General features: G+C 38.0%; 1 protein-coding gene and 1 pseudogene across 1 annotated transcript; one reads left to right on the top strand and one right to left on the bottom strand.

Moving 5' to 3' along the window:
- Nucleotides 1-5,142: 5,142 nt before the first annotated feature.
- LOC137712907 (calcium-dependent mitochondrial ATP-magnesium/phosphate carrier protein 2) lies at nt 5,143-8,177 on the bottom strand. The gene is made up of 4 exons (XM_068452106.2): nt 7,199-8,177; nt 6,080-6,868; nt 5,877-5,967; nt 5,143-5,727 (listed from the first exon to the last, which is right to left on the bottom strand). The coding sequence occupies exons 1-4, from the start codon at nt 7,668-7,670 to the stop codon at nt 5,538-5,540; spliced, it is 1,542 nt and encodes a 513-aa protein (XP_068308207.2). The 5' UTR covers nt 7,671-8,177; the 3' UTR covers nt 5,143-5,537.
- A 3,780-nt stretch (nt 8,178-11,957) lies between these two features.
- Nucleotides 11,958-14,269, top strand: LOC148691151 (uncharacterized; annotated as a pseudogene).
- The last annotated feature ends 232 nt before the right edge of the window (nt 14,270-14,501 follow it).

Raw genomic sequence — 14,501 nt, 5'->3', positions numbered from 1 at the left:
TTTTTTGGGAACCGAGCAGCCACCACCAAGGCCGCGAAAATCGGGTTTAGGGCTAAACAATTTTTTTTTTTCTTTGCAAAATGATTACTCTACGTATATTGAGTGCCAAGAGAACAAAATGTTATTTCGTTGAAAGAAACTTAAGTTTATTGGGATTGTTACTTCATTGAGAGAAACTTACGTTTATTGGAATTTTCATTTTACAGTATCTTAAGCTAATTATCACACATTTAACTTTTTCACGTATTAGTGCGCGATTGATTTGAAATACCGTTACAGTGATATTCTCGTTGCATGCAAATCTTTCTCCTATAATAATAATCTAAGTAATGAAATATAAGTAAAGTGAACTATTATTGACACTTCAAACTCTGATTGTGCACTCCTCATGAGAGTATTTTTCTTTTTAAATATTGAAAATTTGTAATGCACAATTAGATTCTTGAAGTATCAATAACAATTTCGGTGCGTCTTCTTCTAAATTTGCATTTGCTATGTGACTTCAAATTGAAGGGAATTGGTGGGTTCCAATAGGCATATATTAAATGATGCACAACATGAGCTCATGCATCTTCTTCTCAATTTCTATTTTGCTATGTGAAATTTTTTAGGGTTTTTTATTACTTAAAAGACAAAGGCTTACACAATTACACTTTGGAATTAAAGAATAAATCAAATGTCCTCAATTATTGCACATAGAACAAATGTAGCAAACACTAATCTATAAAGGAGTCTAATTAGTGACTAAAGCAAATCCAAACCCTAGTTGTTCCCTATTGCTTGTCACACCAGGTCACTAGGTCTTCCTTATCTATAAGAGAGAGGAGAAAATTTTCATTTATTCAGAACACAGATAGTACATTACGTGTTATTATAAAAGTGGAGAAAAGTTTTATTTTTTAAATTGTTAATTTTTTTAATACAAGTATCTCACTACTTGTATAATGACATATGATGTACCACCTTGTGTTTCGGGTACACTGAAAAATCTCGATTAAAAAAGAGAGATTAGCTTTGGATTATTGTTAGGTTAGTGACATAATCAACAGTTTATTCCACATTTTGGGTCTCCCACTAAGTGGATTAGTGGCTACGTACACATAGATTCTCACAGACGGACGGTGGAAATCCACTCCCATAAAGAGGAGACCGGTTCTATTTCCAAATTCCCCTCTTGGACTCGACTACAAAAGATCCATCCACGTGGCAATATGTTAACTCATCTTTCCACCCATTAGTTTGATTAATAATAATAAACGAACCCCCACTTGTTTTACCAAATAGAGAAACTTAGATTTCGTGGAGTTTGATGATATTAAATGTTAGCGATAGCGTATTTGTTATAGTGAGTGACTCATAATTTAACTGATCAGCCTGCTTTATTTAAGTTTTTTTCCTTTCATAAAATGTTAAAAATAAACAAAATTTAAAGTGTTTAAATTAAAAATTAACTACCAACGTATCATTTAGTGAATAAAACTCATTTTTTATTATGAGTGATTTCAAACGCTAAACTCTCTCTCTTGTCTTGAAAGGCTAATGTTGTGATTGATGGAAAGCAGAGAAAGAGTGATAATATTCTAAGAAAAAGATAAGCACACTTACCCCAATTAGAGATTAATAATGCTAATGGGGACCATTAGAGTTGTGATTCTTTCCTTCGTCTTCTTTGTTCCTCTTTTTCTCTTTATGATATGAAAAAAGAATTTTTTTAGTTAATATGGTTTTTAAAATGAACATAACTCTTCATTTTAATTTTTTAACATTGAAAATCGATATGAGTGGTTCTTGAGTTTGTGTACCGTAAATCATTTTGGTCATTCCATGAATAATTTGTCAATGTCTTCGTTAAACTGTCACATGACCACCTTTTAAAGAATATTTTTGTTAAACCAACATGTCCACTTAACGAGGATATTTATAAATTTTTCACGGAATGACCAAAATAATTTATGGTTGACAAACTCAGAAATCAATTTTATCAGTTTTTGTTGTTACGAACCAAAATGAAAAATTATATCAATCTCATATACCATTTTGACTAAACAATCTTTAAAAAATTATGGATGCCACCAGCAACCCACCTAGCTCGTTGAAAGGTTCATACAGTTATGGGGTGTGCTATTCACACATCCTTTTTACTTCTCTCACACCCCTTATTAATTTCTATCCGTTGATCTTCTTCAATTCATCCAATCCGACGGGCGAAAATAAAAAAGGTATGGGAGAAGCAAGAAGGGGTGTGGGGATATCACATCCCTACAATTATATATACACTTGCAGATGCATATAACAACACTCCCACTTTCATTGTAAACCATCTAAGAAGCCCCCTCTCTCTCACTCTCTCTCTCTCTGGCTAAAGCACACACAAAAATGTGGAGGAAGAAGAGGAAGAAGATGATGAAGAATGTGAGTAGAACTTCTTCTACATGCTTGGTCAATCCCACCCTCTTCCTCCCTTGATGGGATGTGAAGGGACAAAAGGCAAGTCAAAAAGGCAAAGGGGAGGCAAAGCCTTTCTTCCGGGTTTATTATCGGCTAGCGATTTTAGCACTCATTCTGTAGTCTCTTGCGCTCCTCTCTTCAGTAAAGAGATAAATAATGAAATATTTTCGGTTTGGAGTGCAGATGGCTAAAAGAAAAGTCTCAAAATCTTTATGTTTTTATTTTTCTCACATGTTGAACTCTTTTTGTAATAGGATCTTTATGTAATAGTAGAGTAAAGAAGCATGCCAAGTTATTTTGAATGTGTATGTTCAAAATGTTTGGCTGCTTCTTCCCTTCAGTTGTGGTCTTTGTTATTTACACGGCCCAGATTCTTGCCGATAGCCACCAAAAAGAAGCAATTCTATGCCTGTTTTGAGGGTCTATGTGGATCTGTTTGTTCTTCCCACTTAATTTCTAATAGCTTTTCAACATTGCAGTAGTGCAGTTCAAAATATCAATTTGGAAAGAATTACTACACTTTAAGCTTGTTATAAGGATTAAATAAAAAAGAAAACTAACGAAAAGTTCTCAAAAACTTTAGTTTTAATAAAAATGACAAAATAAAGGTGAAGTAAATAGTACTTGGAGTGACTTTTCAAGGTAAAAATATCATTTTCGTTAAAGTAAACAGTACTGGGAGTGTTTCATTAAGATTAAAAAAAAAACTCATATTTGCATTTTGTTCTTTATCTTTGATCAGTTCAACGGTAGAGAAACTTCTTTGCATCTGAGATGTCACGTATGTGGTGTCCCAAATATTCAATCATACAAACAACAGATGAAATATTGTTAATATATTAAGTAATAAACGTGACATGACAACACATGAATGGTATGAAATACTACCTTGTTGACATCTCAGGTACATAAGAGTAGGATGAAAATCTCAAACCAAACCAAAAAAATCCCAAACCCAAACCAAAATTCCCGAAATTTTCAAGATGACATACCAAACCGATCCCGAAATTTCGGTACCGGAATTGGTATTGTTTCCTCAAATTTTCAGTAATCCCATACCGAACCGAAAATAAATATTATATATATATTATTATTATACATTTGAATTGTTGCTAACTACTAGTAGCAATATAATTGGTGTGGTTTATAGGTACTAACCATAACCCTTTATCGCCACATTTGTAGATACGAACCTCCCACACACACACTCACCCTGCACTATTACTTCTCAACCAAATATGTCTATTTCTTCAACACGAAATAAAAAAATTGTATTGTTAGTTTTCAAACATATTAGGTTAGTAACTTATTTTTTTTGCTTTTGGGTTTGTTACTTATTTTATTTTGGTTGCAAGTTAATTTGACTTGGTATGAATGATTGGTATTTCAATTTGTATGAAATTTGAGAATACCGAAACCATCCCTCAATACTAAAAATATTTCGAGAATCCCGGAAATTGGGAATACCCAAATATCGGTTTGGGATTGGTTTTCAAAATTTCGTCCCAAAATTTTGTGGTTTGGGATTTGGAATCCCATACCAAACCCCCCTACATAAGAGCTTTTCGCTTTCCTATGTGTTGCTTCTGCACATAATCTTACAACCACCTAACGCTAATTATGTGCTGCTGCTGCTGATAATTACAAAGTAGCAATGCCAGTTTGCACAACTCCCTGGGCGCAATAAACAACCAGTTGGAACTGGAAATGCAAGCAACTGTATATTGATCACTGGCGATTGAGGTATTGACAATTCAGACATATTGCATTGGAAGAGATGGGGAAGGGAATAGGAGGGGAGAAAATTCTATCCCATTGTTGTCGATCACCAAACATGTATATTAATGTTTACACACTAAAATGCAACTACCTAAGGCAGAGTTGGGTTAGAACCTAAAATTTAGGTTTTAATCGTCCCCCAACTTTCTCCAACTCCACCCTTGGCCAAAAATCAGTTTTGGGTTAAAACTGATTTTTGGGGCAAATTTAAAACAAGAAACCGAACTGGGTTAAAATCCTGACCCACTGTGTGCATAGATGCATTGAGAAAAAAGAGAAAGTGCGGAGAATTGACGCGCTAAAAGCAAGGAAATGTGCCAAACGCGAGGAAAAGGGAACATTACCGGCCACCCATCTGCAATCCCAATTGCTTTATTTGATCGGGCAACAAAGATTATTGAAACGTTGATTGATTCAACAATCCAGAATCAAAAGATATTTAATCTTAAATTTTTAATTTATAAATACATTAAATTTAACAGGTGAAATCAAATATGATCAAATCTAACGGTTAAAAAAAAAAAAAAAAATCTCACGATTCAAAATTAAATCAACGGCTAAGTGCAACGCTTTGTTTCGAGAAAATGATGGGTTTAATGATTTTTCAATATTTATCGAAACCTAAATATTTTTAGATTAAAATGCTCATAGAATTAAATTAGGATAGTCTACATAATATGTATTTTTTTAAAATTTAGCCTAAATTCATTCTTTAATAATTTCAGACAAAAAATTAACCCAGAAAGGTTGGTGCAGAAAAAAAAAAGTTTCGGAATTAAAAATTTTAAAATTTAACCAAAGCGTTAAAGATGATCTAAATAACATACAAGGCCAAAGCAAGCAACCAAGAAATTCAGTTACACACTAGAGCATATCCAGCTCAGGTTATGATAGCAACAAGAGAACAAGATGAAGTTACGAAACAACGGGACAATACTCATTGTAATGTTCACCACATATGGATTTAGTTCAGAGAATAGCATCAAGTTCCGCTCAAATCTTGCTGTAAAAGAGAGAGATAGTCTTAAGAAACACAGAAAAAGGAACAAGATAATACCTGTCACGTTTGCCATCAAATTCCGAATGGGCCTGTAACCTTGTTTCTCAATAGCAAGTTATGATAAATCCGGGAAAAAAAATACTTTCCGCCTACAAAATTGAAAATCCTGCGCCCCCGTATCCTGAAGGGGGACACCATCTGTCATATAACAATCGTATCCTCTACTTAACTAGTAATCTCATTTTCTTTCTCTTCACCGTCAGCTCCGTTACAATTTCTAACTACAAAGATCAATGTAGTTACCGACTCGCTACAGATCTAGTTTCTTTTTCATGGCTTCGTATACCATATATGTAATGCTTGCAGCTGGAACAACTTTGAGAAGATTTGGAAACAATCCCTTGTAGAAACCTCTAACGCCTTCGTGCTGAAGGGTTCTCCAGAATACATCTGACATTCCTTTATATGCAGTAGCTGTATTAGAACGTTGAGCTTGCAATCTGGAAATAAATAATATATTAAAACCAAAAGCAAATTCACCGGGTATAGAAAACCTAAGATTAAGTGAAGAAAATCAAGTAGTTTGGATGTGCCCTCTTCACTAAAAATAAATAACCAGTAGTGGAAGACTTCAGCCATGAAATTGTACCTGGTTCGGATAACCTGCAAAGGATAAACACATGTTGCTCCTAGAGCTCCCGATATTGTCCCACATCCCAGCTGAATGAGAGGACCAGGTTCTGGAAAAAAGAAAGATTTAAAAGGCAATTCACCAAATGGTACAAAAAAATGTTATCGAGATGCAAAAGATAAAGAAAGGAAAGAAAAAACGGAAAACCAGAGAAACTGTACCGCTATTATCATGAAGAAAATATGTCTTCGACATATCTTTTAAGGCCTCATAGGCAGCGAGGTCTATACCAGTATAGGGGACAATCCCAAGAAGAGACGGAAGCAGACCTCTATAGAAGGCCCGAGGTCCCTCTTGAATCCATATTTCCCTAGTTAATGTCCCCAACTGAGGACTCTTTCCAGCTTCTGAAGTACAAGTTTGTAACCGAGTTTTCACAAGATCCAACGGATAGATAGAAGTTTGTGCCACTGCACCTGCCATACCACCGGCCAAAAGTCTACCAGCAGTACCAATATCTCCCTCGTCGGCCCCCATATTATCTCCAATGACCTTCTTTAACATTTCATAAGTATAGAACTTGATGGCACTTTCAGGTGCTACCTTCACAACATTTATTCCATTACCTCTGTAAAACCCCAGGATACCATCTTCCTTCAATATCTTCTTTATAGCTGGCACCACAGAAGCACGTGATGTCTGAACTTGCAAAACCACTTTCAAGCGATCAAGAGGAGCAGTAGCAGTACGAGAAGCGGCTCCAGCTATAGCACCTGCAATAAAGTATCTGCTCCTATGAACATGCTTACCAATTCCTTCTGGAATAACAGCCTGCTCACCAATATCCACAAGGCACACCCTTTCCCAGTGGTGATATATGTTCTCAATCGTTGCTTCATGTGGATACAGTAGAAGAAAATCTCTCCATTCTTCAAACGTTATAATACCATTGTTATCCTTATCAACATGCTCTACGAACCGGGCAAGTTCCTTATCATCCATTTCAATCCCTACAAGTTAAAAACTGCCAGGACTTATAAGGTGAAAAATAAAAAATCCTCTCACTTAAATCTACAGAAATGGAAACCCTACCGCTTTCGTTCCCTTCTAAACAGTTTCAGAAATTATATTACAGTTATAACTATGCATTCTCAATGCAGAACACAAAAGTAAAAATGCTCCCTGGTGAAAACCATACTACAGTCAGAGCAATACTATAAACAATGCCTCAAAGAATGATACCAATGCTCTACAATCTACAGAAGGAAGTATAAACTAGCATGTAAAAGTTAACGAATTTTCACAATTTCAAAACAAAAGAAAGTAAAGTTGGGGCATACCAGCCTTGACAAGGGCATCCCATAGCTCCTCAGGCAGAATGCAGCCATTGTGCTCAACATCAATGGCCTGAAAAATGCGGTAGAGCTCGAGCTCCTTGTCATCCATGTACCGCCGGAACTCGAGATAATCGACCCTTCCATCTCTGTTGGCATCACAGACCTTCAGAAGATCCTTGGCGTACTTGTATTCCGGAGGAATCTGAAGGGCCGACAATCCGGCCTCGATCTGAGAATAATCCAAATACCCAAGATTTTTAGCATCGAAGAAATTGAAAAGGCTTCGAATTCGGACTTCCCTGTCCTCCTTGGTCTCCCGTAACGCTAGAAGAACGTGATCCATCGAAATGGGTCCGGTTTTCTTGACCGGATTGCAGCATCCGTCGGCTCTGGCGGTGGCAGAGGCGGTGGACTTGTTCGCATCCACGTTGGGGAAGCCGACATGCTCTGCCGCGGCCGGCTTTGCCCCTGACATAAAAACCCACTTCGTCTTTCCCCTTCTTCTTCTTCCTCAATGTTCTTCGAGCTTCTTCAACGGCGGATCAAATCGATCACAACCACAATAAAGTTACGAGATTTGCGAATTTTGGGCAAATGGGTTGTTGGACTTTTGGGTGTTCGATCATCAATTCATGATAAATTCTTCAGCCATCGCCATTCAGCAAAGATAAAAACAGGACAAAGGAAATGAGGGTTGGGGGAGATGGGACCTCAACTTCTTCTTCAATCTGAGAAATTGGGTGGATTGGTTTTAATGGTAGTTAAGGAGCGGACCGGTAACACAGATTATAACAGCCGAGTGGGCATATATATATAAATACTATCTGCAGTATATAAATACGACGGTGGAGGTGAAGATCGTCTGATATGAGCCTTACGGTGAAGGAGAAGGATCGCTCAGGAATGGAAGTGGATATTCTTCCTCGCGTTTGGTCGCCTTTCGCTCCTCCACTTTCTTGCGTTTTTCCTTTAATAATTTCTCTTATTTTACTTTTTATTTTTCGTTTTATAAAATTTAATGAGACGTTGATGATAAATTTGGATTCAATCAACCCTAAATTAACTCGAATTTTAATTTGATCGCGCAGGTAAAATTGTAAAAATTCATACAAATTCCAACTCGACTATTTTCTTAGTTACATTAGGTTGATACATGATTCATCGACTTGAATTTTAATACATTTAGATAAATATATACACATTCAAATCAATTTTGGAGCAAACAAGAACAACAAGCCCACATTTTTCGGCCTACCGTGGAAGGCCTTACATCCATACGTCATTCTATTCTAGTATTTTATAATATCACATTGTAGTAAATGAACAAATAAATGTTGTATACAAGATTCCAACTCACGATATTTTTCATAAAGTAGAAATTGAGTGCCGCTAAACCAAATAGCCACATACACGAGCAAAATTGTTAGAAGTAAATTTTCGTAGCAAAAATAGGGAGTCTTGATCTGATGACCTGCTTCCAAACCCATATACTTTGCAAACTACTCCTAGATCCATCATACCACAGTACACGCACAAAAGGTAGGAATGCTTTTTATATGGAACATACTGAATTGGGCTTCAAAAGTTGACCACATTTAACAAAACACTTGGAAGAAAAAGCTCAAATAATTGCTCAACCAAAGGGTACGTTGGCTTTGTTATATCTGCATATCACTGCATTGACACTGAGTGAGAAGTAGGATCAAGACACTCTACATAATTCATACGTAAAAGTTCACACCAAAACCAATCTATAGCCATCGCCAACCTCTTCCTCATTGGCGTTGATGAAGGACGCGGGAACCTTTAGCTTATACGACTCAGAAATCTGCAGGAACAAAACCACGTCAGTACTCGGTTGATTTTTGGTGAAAACCAACCCGGATGCGTTATTTAGATTCATCAACCTTAATGTTCATTGGTATATTTGTTGTGCCTTGGCCCGTTCGTTAGTGCGGAACCGAGATTCAGATTACTACCTCACCAAAAACACACACAGTTGAACAAAATAAAATACAAGAAATAAAGACACCGAGAAATTTACGAGGTTCGGCAAAAAACTGTCTACGTCCTCGGAGAGATATTGCTCTTCACTATGAGAAAAACAGTACAAGTTACACATGAGTTAAATCGACATAACCCAATCCCATATCCCTTGTACACCCACTCACAGAATTTTCCCAAGAGCCTCACTCTACCCCAAGAGTTCTTTCACAAGAGATCTTTCACTCTAGCTCTCTTGATTTCTCTCACCCTTACCCATGGTAGAGCCAAATGCTCTCACCATCTCTTTGGATGCTTTACATCTCTTCCTTGGATGATTTCCCTTCCTCCATCCGTTCCTTTTAATACCTAGCCAAATAATTATGACTTTGAAAAAGCCACAAAACAAGGAGCAAAGTAAGCCATAAAACAAGCCACAAAACAAGGAAACATAATCCTCATCATGATGTTCCCTCATCAATATTGTTTTGTTTCCTAGCCTAATTTGGCCACTATCCAACAATCTCCACCTTGGCTAAATTGTACCAAAGTCCATTGGCCTTACGTACCAGCATGCACACTCTGAATCAACCTCGTTGGTCCTGTTCCGATTCAGTCACTGCCAATGCATGTGCAGCTGCTGCAAGCAAAAAAAAACATTTAGCTTCAGAGAGGATCTTGACACATCCTCGTCTCCTCCAGCAGGTTTTCCTCATCTTCATTGTCTGCAACTTGGAAACTTGTCAGTGCACCCATTTCCAACAACACCCGTCGAGCCAGACAAACATTCCTCACACTTCCTCCTACCTCAGGACCTTTTCATCACCTGTGAATCCCATAGCTCCACCTGCTGCAAAACCCCTGCAACACTTGAGACTAAACATCACCAGGAGAAGTGTTGCTTCGAGTACCTAGAGGGCATACTCAAAGTCTTCCACTATAAACTTGCTAACCCGGCCTTGCACCCGTAGCACTATGGACCCTTGCCTCCGGAACCGGATCCGAACCTGCTGTCTCTCTCAGATCCTCTTTCCAATTTTCTTCCACGATTTCAACCTTGAATAGCTTAAGCAGTCTTGTGCCCACCATCATCCATGGTCTCTTGTGTGTATCATTCCACACCAAAGAAGCTTGCACCTGCTCCAAATTTACTGTTTCTTTCCTTGCAGTAAAGTTTCACAAGGTTCTCGTACAAATCTGAAAGTGAGGTAAGAAGAAAGAGGCATTTGTCTTCTTCCTCAACATCAACTTTCGCAGTTGATCCAAGCATCCCTAAACACGGCTTCCATTTCTTCAGGCTTCCATTACTCTCCTTTACCAAGAGCAAAACCGCATCTCCCTTTAAACTGCTCAACTGAAAATTCCATGGTGAACAACAAATCTGGACCTCCAACGAACCAAAGCCCCCAACGATGCTCTGATATCAATTGTTGTGTCTTGGCCCGTTCGTTAGTGCGGAACCGAGATTCAGATTACTACCTCACCAAAAACACACACAGTTGAACAAAATAAAATACAAGAAATAAAGACACCGAGAAATTTACGAGGTTCGGCAAAAAACTGCCTACGTCCTCGGAGAGATATTGCTCTTCACTATGAGAAAAACAGTACAAGTTACACATGAGTTAAATCGACATAACCCAATCTCATATCCCTTGTACACCCACTCACAGAATTTTCCCAAGAGCCTCACTTTACCCCAAGAGTTCTTTCAGAAGAGATCTTTCACTCTAGCTCTCTTGATTTCTCTCACCCTTACCCATGGTAGAGCCAAATGCTCTCACCATCTCTTTGGATGCTTTACATCTCTTCCTTGGATGATTTCCCTTCCTCCATCCGTTCCTTTTAATACCTAGCCAAATAATTATGGCTTTGAAAAAGCCACAAAACAAGGAGCAAAGTAAGCCACAAAACAAGCCACAAAACAAGGAAACATAATCCTCATCATGATGTTCCCTCATCAATATTGTTTTGTTTCCTAGCCTAATTTGGCCACTATCCAACAATATTGCTCAAAGTGTAGTGTCCAAGCTAAGCGCAGCGGACTTTGGAAGGTAGTCTGCAACCAAAATGTAGAAGAGATCCATAACTCCTGTGTGTGTCTGGGCGCTGCTGTAATTAGATACTTGAGTCAGAGTCTCCCCATCATTTATTTTGACTGAGCCGGGTTGAGGATAACAAGTCGACATTCCTACAATATAACCAGCCTCATCTCCAGCTGCCTTCCCTTTTCCATAAATTGGTATTGACGAACACAGAACCCGTCCATCCTAAAATAATCACAAACAAGCACATTACTTAGAGATCACAATGCAGTGATTAAAGCTAAATCCTACATACAATATGGTCACGGACTTGGAAATGCAAGGTGAAAATTGTTGCAGTCTGGTTGCAGATAATTTTAAGGCCACCAGGAATTATCAAAGGTTTTTGAGTTCTACCATATGCCGAAAGAGATTATTTTAAGGCTAGCTGAAACCAAATTGATAACAGTAGAAGAAGAAATCACGTCTCCATATAGAGTTGAACCGATTCCCCCTGTGTGCTGATGAGCTACACCATAGACGACATAACCACCGGTCGGCATAGTAGTCATTGATGATTGGCTGTCTGATAGGATACTGCTAAGTGGCTTAATAAGATGATGACATGTGTATATGGTTGTTAGTAGTTAGAAGATAAATAGCAGGTTGTAGCAATTGGAAAGGCAGTTAATGAAATTGTATTGTTGTTCTCATGTTATGTTACCTATCTCTCTGTGCAATTAGGGAAGATGTAGAGTAGGGTTCTAACAATTGGTATCGAGCCAGTCATTCATCCCCTCAATCCTTCCTTTTGTATAAAGCGGCAAGCATCGCGAAGAACCATGGAGTCAAGGGTTTCGACCTGGAATCCAAGATCGATGAATTCCAGGCTACACAGGAGGAACTCAAGTCAACACAGAATTTGATTCTTCATCAGCTTCAAGCACGAGATTTGATCCTTCATCAACTTCAATCCTTTATGGCGTGCTGCAATGGTTGTTTGAAATATGGTGGTGAATCTTCTGCAGCTACACTGACGCATCAGCCGTTCATCAAAATGACATCTCCTATCTTTCTAGTGAAATCGAATCAAGTCGTTCTCAAGCTTTAATCTTTCCACGAGGAAAATATTCGAGCCCAAGAGAAAGTAGATGAATTCTAGTCTCAGTTTCGTCCAAAATACAAGCCCAAAAGTCCTCCTTGTTGACGACCAACATTGAAGAAATTCAAGAGGGTTCGCAACAAACATCGCAACGGCAAGCAACACGAAGCCTCTGTACGAATTCTTGGCTTCCAATCTTTGCCACCAGCAACAAGGCTACTTCTTGATTCTACTTGCATTCTGGGTTCTGCATTCTTTGTATCTAATGTGCAAAAGTTGAATTGCACAGATCATGGATACGAAAGGGTTAGTTCTCTCAAAGAAAGATTCAAGTCTCCTGATTTTTCTATATCTAATGGAATTCTTATAGATTTTTCGATCCATTTCGACGTGGGTTTCATTCTTGATGTGAAACAGATGTTAATTCCAGCAAAAGTACTCAGCATTCACTTGGGCCCCAACGGGTTCGACGAATTGCGGCACTCAACACATATTGGTGTTCTTCAGTTAGGCTATTATATGCCGATTTCTGACTCGGAAGCAAACATTCAAAATTGTTCTTTGAAGCTTGGCTTCCATGAATTCACTCGTGACAAAAAAAGAACAAATATTCCAAGGCTCTTTCATTCGAAATCAGCGACTGTTCTTGAATCTAATTGTTAGAATGGCAAATCCCAAGTTTTTATTTTGAAAATTCATGTTTCCAATGTTGATTTTAAGAAAATTGAATTGTCTGGTTCTCGTGCACTCTGCCTGTTCGACAAAATGTCGAACTCAGGTTACATTCTTGATATTAAACTTGGCTACCATATGAGCATTCGTGATAAAGGTGGTGCCAAATTTCTCTCTAGTTTTGAGTCAATGGATTTATTGGCAAGCTGTGAGGACTCAGGTTTCTGTGTTGTTATCAATTGTTCCATGGGCTACTACTGCAAAGGAATTCGTGACAAGGGTGGAACAATTAGTTAGAGGCTCTTCAACTCGAAGTCCAAGAATAAAGATTGTGTTCTGGGTTTTGATTGTTCCAAGGTGATCAAATGTGAGGTGAGTTTTGATTCTTCCATGATCATTGATAAGGAGGATGCTAGCAATTTGGGATTGCATCATTTAGAAACTTGTATGGACAAGAATAGAAAACATGAAAGAAAGTTCACTGTCTCCAGATTTGGAAATGGTTGTTGTATTGTTTGTTGTGTTGTTCTTGATCGTGACTACTGCAAGGGCATTCGCAATAAGGGTGGTGGCTCAAAATTCAGGATTCCTACTATCGGAAGAAAATCTCTGGATCTACATCTCCTTTTTGTTGAAGTCACATCTCGTGGTGGGCTTGACAAGGTGATTAAAGATCACAATTGGAAGGAAGTGATTGTGGCATTCAATTTCTTAACAACAATTACCAGTGTTTCGTTTGTCTTATGGAAGTACTACTTGTCTTTGCTGTATCACTTTGAACAGGCTTATTATCTCCATGAAGTAGTTTTTAGCATCTCAGTGCTTGAACCTGTAAGCAAGGACCTTTTCAATGGGTCAGCCATTGTAGAGGAAAGTGCGAGTAGAAACTAGTTTCCAGGTCAGGAAAGTGCAGAAGTGCAGCTTGGCTCTTCAATCATGGGAACCATTGATGGGAAATTTGACAGTGAATATCTAGTTATTGTCAACTTGGGTTCTGACGAACTGCAAGGTGTCTTGTATCATGCTCATACAACTACATATGTTTCTCATATGTTACTGAAAGGTGTTGGATTTACAATACAACTTTCATTTCTGGTTTATAACTGGTGGAAGATTTATGACAATGAGAGATGTTGTTATTCTTTACCATCTTAGTAAAGATGATGCTGAGCAGAGGAAGTTGGATGTAGCTTTCATTGGTGCAAAGTACATGCTAAAACTGGAAAATAGGTGTAGTGTTTCAGTGGCAAATGATTTGGTCAATACCATTGCTCATTTTTTGGGAGGGTGTAATGTGGAGTCAATTTTTAGGCAGTGAGCTACTCTGCTACTCTAAAGAATCAATCTGTTGCTAAAGAAGTAAGTTCAATGGCAAGACCATTCCAAGGTTGATGCAACCTAGGAACTATATCATGAACTGAAGATGAAGTTTCCTAAGATTGAAAATCTGTGACGGTCGTAGTTCAATTGTAATCTTACTTTGTAAGATTAGTTTTAAGGGGGCGTATTGATAGGATACTACCAA

This window comes from Pyrus communis, chromosome 14 (assembly GCF_041283825.1).
Source record: "Pyrus communis isolate YQ-2024b chromosome 14, ASM4128382v1, whole genome shotgun sequence".
Lineage (NCBI taxonomy): Eukaryota > Viridiplantae > Streptophyta > Magnoliopsida > Rosales > Rosaceae > Pyrus > Pyrus communis.
The sequence above is the reverse complement of the archived record's forward strand: the minus strand, read 5'-3'. Positions and strand labels throughout refer to the sequence as shown.

Bases quoted from the DNA above. Each gene is read 5' to 3' on its own strand.
- LOC137712907 (XM_068452106.2), bottom strand. From the start codon at position 7,670: ATGTCAGGGGCAAAGCCGGCCGCGGCAGAGCATGTCGGCTTCCCCAAC. The intron at 6,869-7,198 runs GTATGCCCCAAC...TTTAACTTGTAG, and splicing joins GGATGCCCTTGTCAAGGCTG to GGATTGAAATGGATGATAAG. The intron at 5,728-5,876 runs GTACAATTTCAT...ATTTATTTCCAG, and splicing joins TTGCAGGTTATCCGAACCAG to ATTGCAAGCTCAACGTTCTA.